The sequence below is a fragment of the Meleagris gallopavo genome, chromosome 7 (genome assembly GCF_905368555.1).
Source record: "Meleagris gallopavo chromosome 7, MGAL_WU_HG_1.1, whole genome shotgun sequence".
In the NCBI taxonomy this organism is placed as follows: Eukaryota; Metazoa; Chordata; class Aves; order Galliformes; family Phasianidae; genus Meleagris; species Meleagris gallopavo.
In genome coordinates, this window is record NC_139410.1 from 16,268,668 (window position 1) to 16,285,164 (window position 16,497).

General features: G+C 43.5%; 2 protein-coding genes across 14 annotated transcripts in view; both read left to right on the forward strand.

Annotated features, from left to right (window-relative positions):
* WIPF1 (WAS/WASL interacting protein family member 1) overlaps nt 1–5,457 on the forward strand; it is a 49,620-nt gene extending 44,163 nt beyond the window's left edge. For all 9 annotated transcript variants that reach the window (XM_085228376.1, XM_085228375.1, XM_085228371.1 and 6 more), the window contains one exon: nt 808–5,457. In XM_085228376.1, coding sequence (XP_085084502.1) covers nt 808–863 — 56 coding nt within the window. In that variant the 3' untranslated portion in view covers nt 864–5,457. The remainder of the gene's footprint in view (nt 1–807) is intronic.
* A 10,391-nt stretch (nt 5,458–15,848) lies between these two features.
* GPR155 (G protein-coupled receptor 155) overlaps nt 15,849–16,497 on the forward strand; it is a 29,086-nt gene continuing 28,437 nt past the window's right edge. For 2 of the 5 annotated variants that reach the window (XM_085228364.1, XM_085228365.1), the window contains exon 1: nt 15,855–16,458. The gene's annotated coding sequence lies outside the window, so the exon portion shown is untranslated. Of the gene's footprint in view, nt 16,459–16,497 lie in introns of all 5 variants that reach the window. The other 3 variants (XR_014884454.1, XM_085228368.1, XM_085228363.1) reach the window with 3 other exon arrangements.

The window sequence follows — 16,497 nt, forward strand, 5'->3', positions numbered from 1 at the left end:
TAATACAAGTCATACTTTTCTCTCAACTTTTAGTTTGCTGAGGTCATTATATCAGGATGTATTAACACTCTTCTTCCAAGCTAAATTCTGTTTCTCTGATCATTGATATTGCTGCTGTATTCATTTCAGCTTGATTTCATCTTTTTTGATCAGTGTTACATGCTGTTCCAGTTGAGTCTCAGGCATTCCATTAGTTAGCACCATTTGGCCTGGTACACCCAAGGATTAATTCACTTATTTCACAATAGGTCACATCAGTGCTCATAGTTATCCTGTAATCATCTGTACACTCACGTGTTTCTCTGTCTGTCCTGTTTCCAAATTATGAGGTTTTGGTGTGGAGCAGAAATTCCTGTTAGTCTCTGACCCTTCTCTCTGGCTCTTACCTTTCTTCCCATTCCTATTACTCCACAAAGAGAGTCAAAGAAATCAGTTTTGAATGAAAATCTTCATTTTGGGAAATATATGAAGAGCTTTGAAACATTACTTCTAGAGCTTACTGCTTTCATTGAAATGTACACATGTTGCAAGTAGCATTGAGACCATATGTGTTTATGTAGTAAGAGTGACTGGCCTGCTCTGAAAAGGGAGCAAAGGACTGAAATGCTAGTAGTTCCTAGGCATTTGGAGATAACAGTAGTTACAAACTTAAGTTTACATTGTTTGAAGTTCTTGCATTGTTTAGTAAACTAACCAGAAACTAGAAAGATATTTTCTAAATGGTTAGACAAGGAAACGAGTAGATCTTCTGGCTTGGATGTAAACTTCCACTATAAAAAGTAACGTAAAACTTTCTTCTTTTTTCAGGAGGCTCTGGTCGAAAAGAAAGAGGTGTCCCCCCGCTTCCACCTATACCAAGGTGAAGTGGGTTCTGGCCCTTTTTTGGGCTACATCTGTTTTACAAGGTCTCCTTCAAGTCAGCTCTCCTGTCCACATTGTTGGAAAGTTGTCTGTTTTGCTCTGTTCCCACTTTTGGCTTGTCAGCTGGAATAAACTTCAGTCTATTACAAAAGTAATAGACAAAGCTTATGAACTATAGTTGCTCAAAGCTATAAATTTTGTTTGCTTATACTGCAGGCTGTCCTGAAAGGCATTTTATGGACCATGCCCAACATACATGCATCATGCTTACCGGGTCCAGCCCTGTCCTCTTGAGAGTTCCACAGAGGTCTGGCTTTGAATTTAACGAGAGGTGGAACAAAGCTGTTTCATTCATGTGGGGTACAGTGGCTGTATTATTTGATCAATCAAATACAATCTGTTTGCTGTTTATAAACCAACTGCCAGGGAATACTGTATAGCTGAGAATCCCCTGGAGCCTTCTTTGCTTGCCTGACCTGGTCCATCTGCTTCTGCGAGCCATATTCCTACTACACGGGAATCAAGTTTATCTTAAATCTTTTCACCTCAGCTTAGTCAAGTAATTTTTTTTTATACGACAGATAGCACGTCCTGTCCTGAGGATGGAGTGTTGTCTGGCCTTATTTTTATCTGCAGAGAATCATTCAAAAAAGAGCACAAGTGAAGAATCCGGCAGCATAAAAATATCTTTTTTTACAACTTTTTTCCTTGTTTTGTAATAACATTACAGTTTTAATCACTTTGTGCTTTTCTACTTTGTTATGGACCATCCTAGAGTCATCTGTGTGCTGGATTATTGCAACACACTCTTCCTGAGACTACCTGCAAAGAATTCTTCAAAAGTAGTCTTAGTGAAAATGCAGCAGTTATTGTAATTTTTCTTTCTGTAAAACATTTCTAACACCAGTGCTCCACAGACTGCTTTCCGTTTGTTTCTTTGGTACAATTAAACGATGGGTTTTTAATTTAAAAAATTTCCTGAGGCTCAGATGACAGTCTCAGAGAGATTGTAGTTGACTCATGTAACAGCAGAGCAGCTGAGGTCAAAAATGTGCATAGGTGGAAGCTCTTTGATGTTGTGAAGGAGGTCTGGGGGTTAGTGTGTTCAGGTGGGAGCACGAGCTCCAAAATTTGCTATCTGCACTGGTTCAAGAGGATGGGAAGATTTGGCCTTCTGAGTTTACCATGAAGCCTGTTCTTTCAACCTCCACTGAAGGGAGCCTCAGCAGAGAGCTGCGAGACTTATGCTAACAGAAGAAAGAGAAAAGTATTCTGACGTTGTGACAATCGGTTTGTATGTTTAATGGCTTTTGAATTTTGTGTTTGAGAAAAGAGTTCATCGAATGAGCGTGTTTTGTAAAAGGATCCAAATGCATGTAAAATGCCTTTGAAAATTTGAGGAAGGTTTTAATTCTGAATTTTCGAATATTGCCAAATAATATCTCTTTGTTAATTGGACTTCTGAAGTTTAACCCTGAAAAATTTCTCCTCTGTCTCCTCAACAGCATTTCTACAGCATGCTTCTTGGGACCCCTACAAAGCCTATACCAGCAACCATGTTTCACTGGGTGAAAAAAATAAAATAGGTCATGTTAGTTAAGAAAGTGTTTCTCTAGTGTGAGAGATGTGATCCTAAGCTGAGGCTAGCATGAGGTTAGCCCTAGAAGATCCAGGGAATGTATCTGAAGAGAGCTTGAACCCCACTGCAGTGTCTGCGTGTGGGGCTTCTTGCCTGTCAGTGGGCTTGGAGGGACAGACTGCCTCTGTCCCATCGCTGGGTCAGTCACCATGACAAGGCAGAGTTGGGTGCGGCCACGTCAACGTAACTTCTTGGCCTTTTTGGTATTTGTTTACAAAATCTTGTTAGCTGTGATAGCATTTGATTACATACAGGTTTTTACATTTTTGTATCTAATGACATATTTTCAGTTACTATCTACGGTCTTGAACCTGCAATTGAGTGCGCAGGCGCAGGGATGTATCTACATCAAGTTGCAGGGTCGTGGCTGTAAGAGTTTCTTAAAGAAATATTAATGGGACCTCCATGTGACAGGTGCACCTTGAGATCAAGTCTAGCTCAGTACTGAATTTCTATGTGTTTTATGGATGTCACTTAAATGTGTGCACTATGCAAAGTGCCTGTCTCTTTGGCTTATTATTATGTGAATAGAAGTCCAAATAAGATTTTTAGGATAATAACTTAAAGGATAAATTATTGTATTCATGTTATTAAACTGAAGCACTTACAACTTTGAGGAGCAACATTCTGAATTTAAGAATACAATATTTTTGATACATTGACCTGCCAAATCTTTAATATCCAAACAGCTATGCAGCCAAAAAAACTAGAAAAAATAAAATCCAAGAGCTGTACTGTGTCTTGTAACTTACCTGCTTCCAGTATGACTGTTTTACTTCAAGTAAAATGCTGCAGATTGTTCTGCCACTCCTCTGCATCATTCAGAATATCCCATATTTGATCTTTTCGGTAAGGTTCGCTGACCAGAAAGTCTGGACCTTAACCAGTGACTTGGCAAGTCAGCTTCAGTCTCACTTAAAATGGCTACATAGAAGGCCCTCAGTCAACAGGCTGAGGAACCCAAGCTGCCTGTTGGTTTCACCACTTCCTTGTACTGTAGACACCTTCTCAGAACGGCTGTTTGGCATATATGTCAAGTACCTTTAAAACGCAGAAAGAGGTATTTTCTCACCCAGCAACAACTTGACTATTTATATCTTTTGCAATAAAATTCCCTAGTATAATCCAGAACAATGCAGCATTTTATCTTCCATATATCGCTTCACATATCAGTAGCTTTTTACAGTATGAGCAGTATTAAGGTATTTATTTCACTATGAAGTCTTAAAAAGAAAAAGGATACAGAACAGGTTGATCCAGTGGTGCCTTATGACTTTTTTAGTCAACTTTTCTGTGTTTCACAAGACAAATGAAGTCGTTGTTCTTGCACGTCCCAACATAAATAGCGCTGATAGCAGCATTGCACAGTGCTGCGCCAAGTCCTGCTGCTGTCGTGTGCTCAGTCTGCTAACTTGAGTGAGCTGAATGTGAGGAGAGGTGTGGGTCAGCTTCCAGGTGAGACATGGTGGCACTGGTGCCATTGCTGGCATTGCTCTGGAAACCTTCCCTTCTCCAGGCAGCCCAGCTGCCTTCAGCATGTTTGCACAGTGTTAAAGAACTAAGCTGGGTTCACTGCTTGCATCTGACAGTTACTGATTTTGTTTTAATGGCATTGTCTTAATAACATTCACACCTCAGAGCTTTTTTATGTCGTCACCAAGACTTGGATTGCATGACAATGGCCATGAATGTTCATTTTTGTTTAATTTGACAAAGTAAATAAAATGAGAATAACTTTTATAGTAATTTCTGCTCAGTATTTCTGTAAGGAAACACAAGCTGTCTGCTCTGACTTTGTGCAGCAGCTGCAGGGAGAAAAGGTCCCAGTGATTTGTGTTGAGTTGTTGAAGGAAGCTCAGCTTGCGACGCAGGAAGCATGTATTTCTGTAAATGAACCACTTCTTGAATAAGGTTGCAAGGTTCTCATTGAGAAGCCACCATTTCCCAACACCAAAAGAGTCATAAAAACTGTTCTTTTCTGCAAGACTGAGCTATTAGAGAAGTTCCTTCAGTTGCCATTTTAAAAGGATGGCAGCAGTTTGTCCTTGCAGCACTGACTGCTTACATGTCATTTGTACAAGTAGGTCTCTGCTGGAGAACAGAGCTGCTGTCGTGGTTCACATAGTTTGCAAGACAACTTTTTCTGTGCTGAAATATGAAAGTAGGAAGGGTGCATTTACCCTTGGATGCAAAAAGTGAAGCTGGATGATCAAAGTGGGGTTGTTTCGAGCAGAATGTTGACTGCCAGGAGAGGGGAGCTGGGGAGGAGAAACGCACCCATGGAGGATAAGCCAGTTGGCTGGATGTGGGCACTCATATGAAAGCACAGAGCCAGGCGTAAGCTGTGTGAGTGTGAGGTGAACGCTGTCTGTCAGTGCACTCAGCCTGTCACTGCAGTACTTCGAGTCTGTACAGTACGTCTTGGATGAACTTTAACCTCTCAGATTGTACTCACCGGAAAAAAAGGGAGAATCTCTTACTGGAGGTGCTCAGTAAGACACAAAAAGTGGTTCGTGGAAAGCTTTGTATGTCCCTAAGGGAATGCAGGGTTGCTCAGCCTGCCCGGTGGCACTGCTGCCAGTTATGAACAGGGCGCTGGCAGTGTGGGGAGTGCTGAGGGAAACCGGGAGGGCTGCATGTCCTGGGCAAGGGAGTGGCATGTTGGCATGCTGATGTTTTGTAATTTGCGATACAGGTTCTGTAGCATAAACTCTTAAGTGATAAGAAGGCACTCTAAGTTTGGATTCAAAGTCACACAGGGCTATAAAAGAGAAACATAACTTCCAATGCAGGCTGAGCAGAAAGTAACACGGTTTTTTCAGGCACTTACAGTTGGAACTTTTATAAAATATTAATCGAGTTCTGTGAAATTTTTCTGCTTAACATTTATCTTGTATGTGATGTTTTTTTTCTCCTTATTTTTCTATCCTATGCCAAATAAATTTTACTTTTATTTACTCGCTGGTACGGCCTGTTGCATTGAGAATGTGGTCTGAGCCTGGATGAGTGTGCGGCAGCAGCGCAGCTCCTCACCTGCCTGCACCTCGCCATGGAGCTTTGGGCTTCCATGTGGGGAAGGTTGGGTGTTTGCAAGGAAAGAGAAGCCAGAGTTTAGTTTGGCATAAAGAATATTAGATAAGAAGTGTGGCCAGTGATGCTGTGCTTGTATGTAGACCTTGCTTTAGTAGTCCTTTGGTGGGCAAAATCTCTAGGTGCTGGTTCTCAGCTTTGCAAGCCTAACACTTGCCATGAGGAGATTACATGGAAAATGTAGCACTTGGTGTTAACCACAGTTCTGTTATCTCTACTCTCTTGCCAAGAGGCTTCCAAAGTATATCACGTACTTACAAACAAATGAAACCTTTCTTTTGATTTTAGAGCCCTGTTCTTGGTTTTGGACTTCATCTTTTCAGGAGATTGAACCAGGTTCAACCTGGGAAGACTCTTTGGTAGAAGTCCAAAGAAGGCTCCAATTCAGGCCGCAGTTCTGGTATCTCCTGCAAAATTAGAAAGATCATTTAAAACCCTGATCTAAAAAGCTCCATGCAGAAACTCATTGACCTCATCAGGCGTAGCCGTAGGTTCGTTCTTACGCAGCTGTGGATCCTTTGGCAGCCATGAGGACCACTTGTTGGTGTTCCAATTTACAGACTGGCTGGGGCAGAGGTTTCTGTTCTCCAGAGGCCACAGACAGCCATGGCTCATCTGTATTCAAAGGCCCACCGGTGCCTGGGCTGTGTGGGTAGCAGGACAATGAAGGGGGTGAAGGCTGTGGACACATGGGCTGCAGAGGAGCTGGTTCTTCAGGCTGAGCTTGGCTGCAGCAGTCCTGAACCAGGTCCCAGAGGTGTGAACCCAAGGGTCAGCCAGCAGGACCACCTCTTTTGGGTTCAGTCAAAGGAAACATGCCTCTTTCTGGGTTTTGCTTGACTTTGGGAAGAAGGAACTGAGCTGAGCCATAACCACAGCAGAGTCCTTCCTCCATTTAACTCAAAAAAGAATACTGTTGCTTTTTAAAGAAAACAAAAACAAACAAAACAAAAACCAATATTCTTTGTAACGCTTGTAAATGCTCTCCAGTAGCAGGAAGGATCCAGCACCGGCTCAGCAGCTCCCACAGCCATCTTGCCCTGTTACAGTCTGGCTGCATTGTGCATTGCTATTAACAAATTGGTCCTGGCCAATCCATTATCAGTTTAGGTGCTAAATGTTGTTCCATACATGCCTATACAACAATTATGTATTTTTCAGGTTAGCTAATGAAACAGAACCCTTCAGGGTTGGATTTTCTCTGTCTGATAGCCATTATAACAAGTGATTCCTAACAGCTGCTTCAGCTATAGTACAGTTCTCCGAAAAGCAACTAAATACGTAACATGATGTGAGCTTCATACCAAGATGTTCCATTTTCAGTTGCACTCTTAGAGTGCCTATAAATGTTATTTCGTACATAATGAAACTGTGTTTTACACTTTTAAGTGATCTTATCCTTTAACTTGTCAGGACGCTGTAACCCTCCAGAGAAGTTCTGCTTGCTCTGCCAAGCTGAGAGGGGCTGGCGCATAGACACCCTTGCCAGCTTTAAAGCCAAATAAGTTATTTTGTTATAAACCAAGTTGTTTCTCCCCATGGGCATTATATGCTGTCTACAAACAGCTGTGCCTGTGCTCCGCTCCTTCTTGCAGAGATGTCACAAGAAACATTTTGTGGAGCAGATAGGGGCCTCGGAAACCTTTTCTGTACCTTGTTGCTTATTACTCTTTTGTGGTATCTGTGCAGCTCGTTCTGTGAGCTTCTCCACACATACATACAGATCTTAAACTTTGATGAAGCATAAAAGCAATAGAATGGCACTTTGTCTCCAGACTGTAGATTTTGCAGTGATACAAATAATTTGTTACTGATGTGGATCAGTAAAAGCCTTTCAGCACAGAGATTGTACCCACCAACTCATGTACAGATCTAAAAGACACCTTGGGGCAGTGCATGCTGTAGGAGGATGGAGAAGTTTGTTGGTGCTTAATTCTGTGAGGTGCTCGTCATCTTTCTGTAACCACTGAAAGAAATCAGTAATGCTGCACTATGTCTCAGGAGGTGTTTATTTGGTATCCCCTTCCCATCATCTGCCTGGTGTTCAGGAGGCCTTCTAGCACAACTTTCCTTGGTCTAGCCAGCAGCAGCCCGGCCGTGTTGGTGCACTCTTCCTCTCCAGCAGCCCCATGCTGTGCAACCCTTTCATGACTTCCCCCAGTGGAGGCCAAACACTTCTTGTCTGCCTTACAGCCCCACAGGCCATGAGGCAGCAGCTTGATTGGATAGGAAATGTGACAGCTGTGTAAATCCTTCAGCTCTGACAGAGCATGAGGTCCTTCCTAATGGATGGAGAAATCGATCTGAATTTTTCAAATTTAAAAAAAAAAAAAAAAAAAAAAGCTACAAGTTTCATTCTGTTCTTTCATAGCTGATGATAACATATTTAAATGTTAATTTTTTGATGCCTAAGGCTGTTTATTTCAACAGAGCTAGAGCACAGTCTTTTGGAACAGTTATGGTCCTGTAATCTTTTCTTCCTGTATTCACAGTGAGGCTCATAACATACTACATTTCAGCAGCAGGCCAGGTGCAGAGGTGCTCTTGAGGAAAAGATGGCTGCCATGAAGTCAGTTGGATTAGATCAGCAAACATGTTCCATGGCTGCTGCCAATGTTGCCCATGTCCAGTATCGGTGTCTACTCAACAAAAACATCTCAATGAAGAGACAGACAGTGGTACTTCAGAGAAGTAGTAAGTAACTGCTACTTCAATCTTAAAACACATCTGTGGCTTAAGGTACAGCTTCTGCAGAAGCTACATAACAAATCTAAATCAGAAAACTGTCACAAAGGCTGTCTATGCAGCAGTCATGCTTTCTACTCCACATTACAACATGTCACTTTTTAATTTTCATATGTTTTCCTCTCTGTTTATACCATTCTTTTATTTTTCTTCCTCAAATAGAAGTTATTTTTCAGGCTTGCTGAGTTATAAGCTGCCTAAATACCTTCCTCATTTGGAATATGGAACAGTTCCTTTTTTTTTTTTTTTTCTTTTTTTTTTTTCCCCTTTTCTTTTTTGTCAAGAGTGCAGCAGATTAGCAAAGAGTTGTCTGCCAGCAGCCCCTGAGATCAGGGCAGAGGCAGGGGCTGTGGTAACAGTGCTCCTTGCTGCTGGTTCCCTCACTGCAACAGGAACCGCTGCTGCTCCCTGCAGTCAGGCCGCAGCCCGTCACTGTGAGGCAAAAGTGTTCTCTGTTTGTGGGACCACGGACCTCCTGATGGGGCACTGTGGTCACATGAGGACGAGTGTTCACTTTTATCATTCTCTCCATTTAAAATAGCAGCTTTCACTTCCCCTCCTTGCCAGTAGCTTGGGCTCCTTCTGAAAGCTGGGGACTTGCTGCTGGTGTCCTTTGGATACACAGTGTATTCTCCTCAGCTGTGCTGCAGGGCTGCTGCTGTGCCTTCATCTATCTGCTTTCCAAATGGGTTCTTGTTTCTCGTGTTATCATTGATTTTACAGGTAGAAGTTGACATGCGTGCTGTGAGGAGATGCCCACACACCTGTCTGCAGCTCATTCTCCCCACGCACTGCTGGCCCTGGTGTAGCAGTGGTGAAAACTGCAGACATGTTTCTTCCAAGCTGCAAACAACTATTGATACAAGTGCAGGTGCATGATACGATGAGCAACCTTCTCCATGAGTGTTTGGTTTGGCAGCAGGCAGGTGGGCCAGGCAAGCGGTTTCCCCATACTGAGAACTATTCAGCTCAGTGCAGGAGCCATGCTGCCAGCTGAGTGCTGTGCCCCAGACAGACCGGGCTGTGTGCCTTATGGAAGGGGATGCTGCACAGCAAGGTGACAGCAAGGATGTTCCCTGCCGTCCTTACCAGGACGTTTCACCTTCCTGTCTTTCCATCAGCTTCTCCCTTCCTTGTGCCTCCCAGCCGGTGGCCAGGCCGGCGCTAGGTGGCACTTCGCGCTTGGCCTAAATTTCGCTCTTTGCAGAGAGCGGCTTTAACAACAACGCCAGAACTCGATTTTTGTGTCAGTGAGAGTCGTTTTGTCTCCACCACGCTGCCGGCAGCACGAGTAGTTCCCAGCTGGCAATCTCTGCTCCTGTTGTGTTGCTGTTGGGAATGTGATTGCGTGCTCCGTGCTGTGGTCCATCACTTCAGGAGCACTGTGTGCTTTGTGACTGCTGGGCAGGAGCTTGTTTACTCGGGATGTATACAGCCTCATTCCCCCACATGGTTTCACAACTCTTAGGCAAGTAAAATGCCAGTATTGGCATAAAAATGATGCAAGAGAACAACATGTGTGACTCTGCCCTGTTTCAATTTAACCTGAAAATAGCATGCTATTAGGGCTGAACTAAGTATTTACCTACAGCTGGAGAAGGAGTTAAGAATAAGCACCAAATGCCTTTTGTTTGTTGATAGAGTCAAATGGCAATAGCACGTAGTTGTAGAGAAGCCACCCCTACAATATTCCAGTATTAAAATAAGAATTTGCTCAAATATTTAGGAGAAGAAATTCCTTCTCATTGTGAGCCAGAGAAATAGAAAACAGTCAGAATGAGATCCTCACAAGCATAGGAATGAAATGCTGGCTACAAAGCTAAAAGATATGACAAACTGCTGAATGCAATCTGGAAAAAAGATATAGGGGAGAATCTACAAATTACAGAAATAGAAGTATGAAAACAGAGCAGGGAGAAAAATATCTGCAGTAGCTGAAGAGCTCAGCAAGGACACGGCTTACCTGTCACAGGCTGTGACAGGGGACCAGGAAAGGGAAAATGCTGTGGCAGAGATGAAATAGAGAAGAAATAAGAGAACAAATAAACTGTTGGGTTTCTACCAAGGGATATAATGCACTACATTCAATACATATTTTTGGATAACGTTTAAACTATGCTTGTACAGATGCTTGTACAGGTGGGATATGGTGTTATCACAAGTGGGAACTCAGTAAGTGAGGAACATTTTACAGAAATTTGGGTCATATTCTTAACATATCTCCAGAGCTCCCCTTTCGTGTTGCAGCAGTTTTGCATTCCTTTCACCTGCCAAACCAATTATGCACTGAATAAGCAACAGGTGCAGCAGATTCCATATCAGAAAGAGCTTATTTATTCAGGACGTCCTGCTTTAACAGCTTCCTGAGCAAATCAGTGTTCACACTTGCTTGTGTGCATGTGGAGAACTGTTTTGTCATTATTGTTATTTTTGCTCTTTACAAGAGTTATGATGGAACCTTTATGGTGTTATAGTGACTGAGAATGTATTACAGACCGCACAGGTCTAAAGGAGTGTGTAAGTATTCTCATATCAAATAGGACCATAGTTCGTACATCCCATTTTTAATAATTTCATCACCTACTGTTAACATTGTGAATGTATGGAAATGTAAAATATACTGTAAGACTCTGTGTATGGCAGGCACGCTTCTAACTAGTATGTGAAACAAATGAACAAGACTTGATAATTATCTTCCATGTAAAGCACTCAAAAATGCTATGTTAAAATAGTGATTTATTTGTTTGTTTGCTACGTGATATTCTCATTGTTATTTTTCTTTAGCCTGGGTGGTTAACTTGTAAGTTTCTCTGTGACTGAGTCGATCCCCAAGCTGATATACCAGAGACCAAGTGTATGCATGTAGAATCTCCCACATTAAGGGGAGACACAGCAATGCTTGCCATTTCAGAAGAAATTGGCTAGAGCTTTTCTGAATTCTATCAAATTAAATGCAATATAATTTGAACTTTTATTTCTCACTTTTTGTTTAATGAGGTGAATTACACTATTTACAGCACTTATTTTGCTTGCTGACAAGGTCAGTTCCTTTCACCAGGCTTAAACATGTGTACGCATTGCTGAAGCTTTGGTTTGATGTTCTGCAAGCTTGCTGTTAGCTTTTTTTATTGCCTTCTGTCAGGTGCAGTGTTGGGAAGTGTACACTTGCACCCATAGGTGCTTGAAGTGCCAGTAACAGGTGCCCATGTTTCAGCTGCAGGACCGTGGGATGTGGGCAAGATACAGCAGAGGTGGACTTTGCAACACCAACCCCAACGCACACATATCCACACAAAAATACCACTTATATAAACTTTTATAAGCAGTGCAGATAAGAAAGGGTACTGCTGCACAACCATAGGTGAGTGAATAAATAAGTATCTGAAGGAGGAATAATGTTATGTAAGGACTCCTTTGTATCCAAATGTGACTGTCAACATCCTGTTGACACCCTCCTCTCTTCTGTGGTGGCAGGTTCAGGCTTACAGGCACTAGTGCTTGGCACGGTGCTCTCTACATCTTGGCATCAGAATGTTCCCAGGACCACAAAGACTGGGATTGTCAAGTGTCAGAAGTGAGGGAAATTCTCCTCCAGAAGGCTGTTAACCAATTTCCCCCGATCCACTCCCCCCTCCTCCCAGAGAAGAAATTCTGGGGCCTGTTGTCTTTCTATGAATGCGTTTTTCTCAGTTTGCCTTTGATGCTTAACTACCTCTCAAACATGTATGTTGTAAGCTATCGTTTATTTTGCAGTAGCTGTGTGAGACAGTGCAAGTGATCAGATGATCTAGATATGGATAAGTTTTGAGTTGTCCCTGAATGTCCTAAGCACAACTGCAAGAGGACAGATGCTTGAAAACAGCAAACTAAGCCCTGAATTAGCCCGCCATCTGTGGGCATACCGCCAATTTTCACATAAAATTTGGCTTGTTCTCAATATCCAAAGAGCATTGAGTAAGTATTTTTCCTGTAATTCAATATAGGAAGATTACATAAGAAGTGCTTGCCTCTCCACCCATTGTTATAATTACTTTGTTAGTAAGATGCTCAGATTTTCCATGCTGTTGAAAACTAGGTGCACAGCTGTCTGGAAATGACACAGAGATTGTACTTGTAGATTTGTAGATACATTGCATCCTGATTCATTTGCATTTACCAGCATTCTTGCTGTCTTCCACTTTCTGTAATCGTATCTATTCTTGGTAAAGTCACTTTTTGGACAATACTTACTTAGCAGTTATTTACAGTTGCCAGTTCTAAATTTGCATTTGAGAGTGCTGCTTTGAAGCTTCTTCATGTAAGATGTTTTGTGTTTTTTCTTATCACTGCCTCCTAGCAATTTGGGTCCATTTGGGTTCTATGTGTGCTCTCTCTTTCTAGAAAGGGAAAAAAACAAAACAAAACCAAAAACGACCTCAGTGTTTTCAGAAATAAATTGGCAAAATGCAATTGCTCACAATAAATTTCTGTGGGCTTTTCTTTAAAGTATTCCACCAGTCTTTTCAGCTTTAAAACAAGTGCTTGGAATTTACCCAAGTAGCCTTTGCATCAACTACGAGGATACATTTCTGGTCCCCTGAAAATCTGCCTAAATTGGCTCAGTTGTATGTCTTCGAAGGTATGTCTGCATGTGGTCACTGCTAGACCTTAAAGCTAAATTATCTTAAGCCTGCTGTCACAGAGAAGGCTAAGCTTCCTGTGTAGTGTGGGTCCAGACATGTTATTGTCTGAGGGCAATGCCTCTGATGAAGGCTTCAGGTCAGCAGGGAGACACTCACAGTGGCTGCTCCTGGCTGCTTCTCGCTGCTGGGGCTGCTGCCCAGGTCAAAAAGCAGGCACTACCTTTTCCATACAAAATGAGTTCATTGCTTTAGTGGCCTGTAAGTGCATGGAAACATCTGATTGGGGTGAAGACAGAACAAAAATCAAGGGGAAATCATTTCATGGCTATGTAATGTGCGGTATGGGAATGGACAGCTTTCAGTCTTAAATCTTAAGTTTACTTTGTAGCTACTGGAAAGCCTGACTTTGCATCCCTAGGATACAAGTCCTCTTTGTTGTCCTTAGTTTACAAAGGCCTTGACAAGAAGAGAGAGAGGCTGAGGGAACTGGGGTCATTCAGTTTGGAGAAGAGGAAGCTCAGGGGAAACCTTGTTGCTCTCTACAATGACCTGAAAGGAGGTTGTGGCAAGGTGGGAATCAGCCGCTTCTCCAGCTGACAGTGATAGGATGAGGGAATGGCCTTGAGTTGCACCAGGGAGGTTCAGGCTGAGTATTAGGAAGAATTTCTTCTCAGAAAGAGTGGCAAGGAATCAGAACAGGCAGCCCAGGGGCTGTGGTGGAGTCTCTAGAGAGTCACTGTCCCTAGAGGTGCTTAAGGAAAGGATAGATGTAGTGCTTAGGGACATGGTTTAGTGGGCAATATTGGTAGTAAGTGGATGGTTGGACTAGATGATCTCAGAGGTCTTTTCCAGCCTTAATGATTTTATGATTATAAACTCAAGCTGTTAGAATGAGATTCCACTCAAACCAAAGCTATATTTGAGGCCAGGGGAGAACACGTGGCTCAAATAAAAAGTCCAGTGTGATTTGATTAGGCGTTATAGGAGTGGGAAGAGGGTGTTGAACAAACCAAGTAGTGACGTCTGCTGTTCTGTAGTTGTCTTTTGTTGTTGTTGTTGTTTGTTCGTTTTTCATCTCATCACGTATTGCGTATTACAATACAATTGCATGTGTCCATTCCTCAGTGTTCTCCAGAGGAAACTGCCAGGCTCAGGTAAAGTACACTTTCCTGGTCTGCAGTCTTTATGTGATCGCTGAGATGGAAACAGCCCAGCTTCCCGTTACTGCTCATGCCCTAGAGAAAAATCATGCTTGCTTGCTGATGGGTATTATCTGCAATCAGTGAGCAGCCTATTCAGCCAAACAAAAAGTACTGAAGTGTGATCATAATTTAAATACTTTACTGAATGTTGAATTGTTAGTGACCTTTTAAAAGGAGGAGATTGGGAAGTATAATTTCTTATCAGGACTCTTTAGTGCAGTCTGGCAAACCTTCCTTGCTTCTTCCCAGAGCTTGTCCCTCCAAGGCATGCTATTTCTACAGGGATGAGTGCTAGGCAGAAAGCCAAAAAATCTGAAAGATCCCTTTATACTCTGTATTTCCAAGAACTAATCCAAATCCATTCGAGTGATCTTTGTATGGTGACAGAAAAACTTAACAACAAATGAATTAACAAAAGCGTCTCTCTGAACAATCTCTCTCCCCAAAAACTTTCAACCTGAAGTTATGGAGGTAGATGTTACCCAAATAGCGTTACCATGCTGCAGTGGTAAATGTGTGTTTGTTGGCCTACCTTTTGCACATCCTGGTCTTTGGGTCATTTTGTGTTGGCCAAACGGGGGGGATCAGATGGTAACAGGAACAAGACGTGGGGAGGAGGTAGGTGCTGACTTCTGAGTCAGCACTGCTGCTGAATGGTGGTCTGGGTTTGCACTAACAGTTTGCTTTTGTAATGCAGTAACACAAAAATCATCTCATTCGGCACTGGTGCATTTAATTTTTTTATTTAAAAGGAAAGAGAAATGCCTGCATGCTTGAATACCTGTCTGCATTGTTTGTGGGATTTTTTAATCCTTTCCTGGTATTTTTATTTTCCTTTAATACAACTGTATACGTAGTTGTTACTACTGATATTGTTAATACATACTGATTTGTTTCTGATAAGTTTTCTGTAAGTATTTTTACAGTAGAACTTGTAAATTGAACCCATTATGGGTAAAGCATGTCCAACACATCACTCATATCAGTTGTCAATACTTTTGGGTTAAGATAGTTGCCCCTTCCCTTTGTTTTGTCTCCTCTGAGTGTTACTTGAAAAGGGAAGAAGAGTGGTTCTTTTTTGCTCAAAGCTTCCAGTTTGCTGGGGAAACTACCCAGTGTGTTGCCTGTGGGCATTGCAGCTGCTGGACAAGTTGACTTCTTCCAGTTTGGACACCTGTTGCCAGCCATCTGCTACGTGTAACAAGACAAGCTGGTCTGGGACAAATGAACAATGGAAGAAGGTAGGCGAGACACAGAACTGTGCATTTGCTGCCTTAGTGACAGCAGTATCTGCCCGAGTTCCTAGAAAATGGGCAGCTCCAAGTACTGTCTCCTCAACCACATCAAAAATTGGAAACCACGAGAAAGCTGCATCCTCTTTTTCATTGTGAAGACCCTTGGCTATTGCCAATGTTTAGGATTTACTGAGGAAGCAGTTAACTGGTTGAGCCAGCCTTAGGCAATTGCTGCCGTGTGGAAAATGAGGCTGCTTTTGTTTCTGAGTTCTACAACCTCTTAGAAAAAAAGAAAAAAAAGTTGAAATTACTGCAGGAAACTCAGCACATTGATGCAAACTTCTGAGAGTACCAAAGAGGAAATCAATCATGACTGGTTTCCATGCTGATGTACAGCAGATCTATTTGTGTAGCTTTTTGTTCTGCCTTATTATACAAATAACAAAACAAAACAAAAAAAATAACCCAAGCGCTACAGGTGCCCGCAGGGATTTGGCTCTCCGCCTCCCCCCGTGCACAGCGCCGAGGCCCGGCACCAGACGGTATCGGGAGGCGGCAGCCCCGGGCGGGGAGCCGGCCCCGCTATCCGGCAAGGCCGAACCCGGAGTGACAGACCTGCGAGGGCAGATAAAGTCGGTCAGTCTGCGCAGGGCCGCAGAGGCCGTCGCTCCGGCGGCCCTGGGAGCAAGAGGCCTGCAGCGGGGAGAAGCTGCGCCCCGGGGCGAAGCTGTAGACGGCGGGGGCGTGTTAGACCGGGCCCCGAGGTCGAGAGGCGCCCTCGGGAAAGCTCCGGCCGCCTCCCGCCGCTGCGGAGAGCTTCGCCCGGCCGCCGCCATTTTGCGGGCCGCGCTCCCCCCGCGGCTGTCGGACCGATCCCTCCCATTCGCCGCGCCGCCGCCTCGCGAGGCGGCCGGGCCGGGCTTCCCCTGCGGCGGGTGGGGGCCCGGGGCCGTGGGCCGGGCCTACGCTGCGCTCTCCTACCCTCCCGGGCCTCGGTACCGCGCCTCGGAGAGGTGCTCAGCTCGGCTCTGTCCGCACACAGGTGCCTACCAAGCGCTACGTAGGTAAGCGGCCCGCGCCTTCCCCATCCTCCGGCTCCCCTG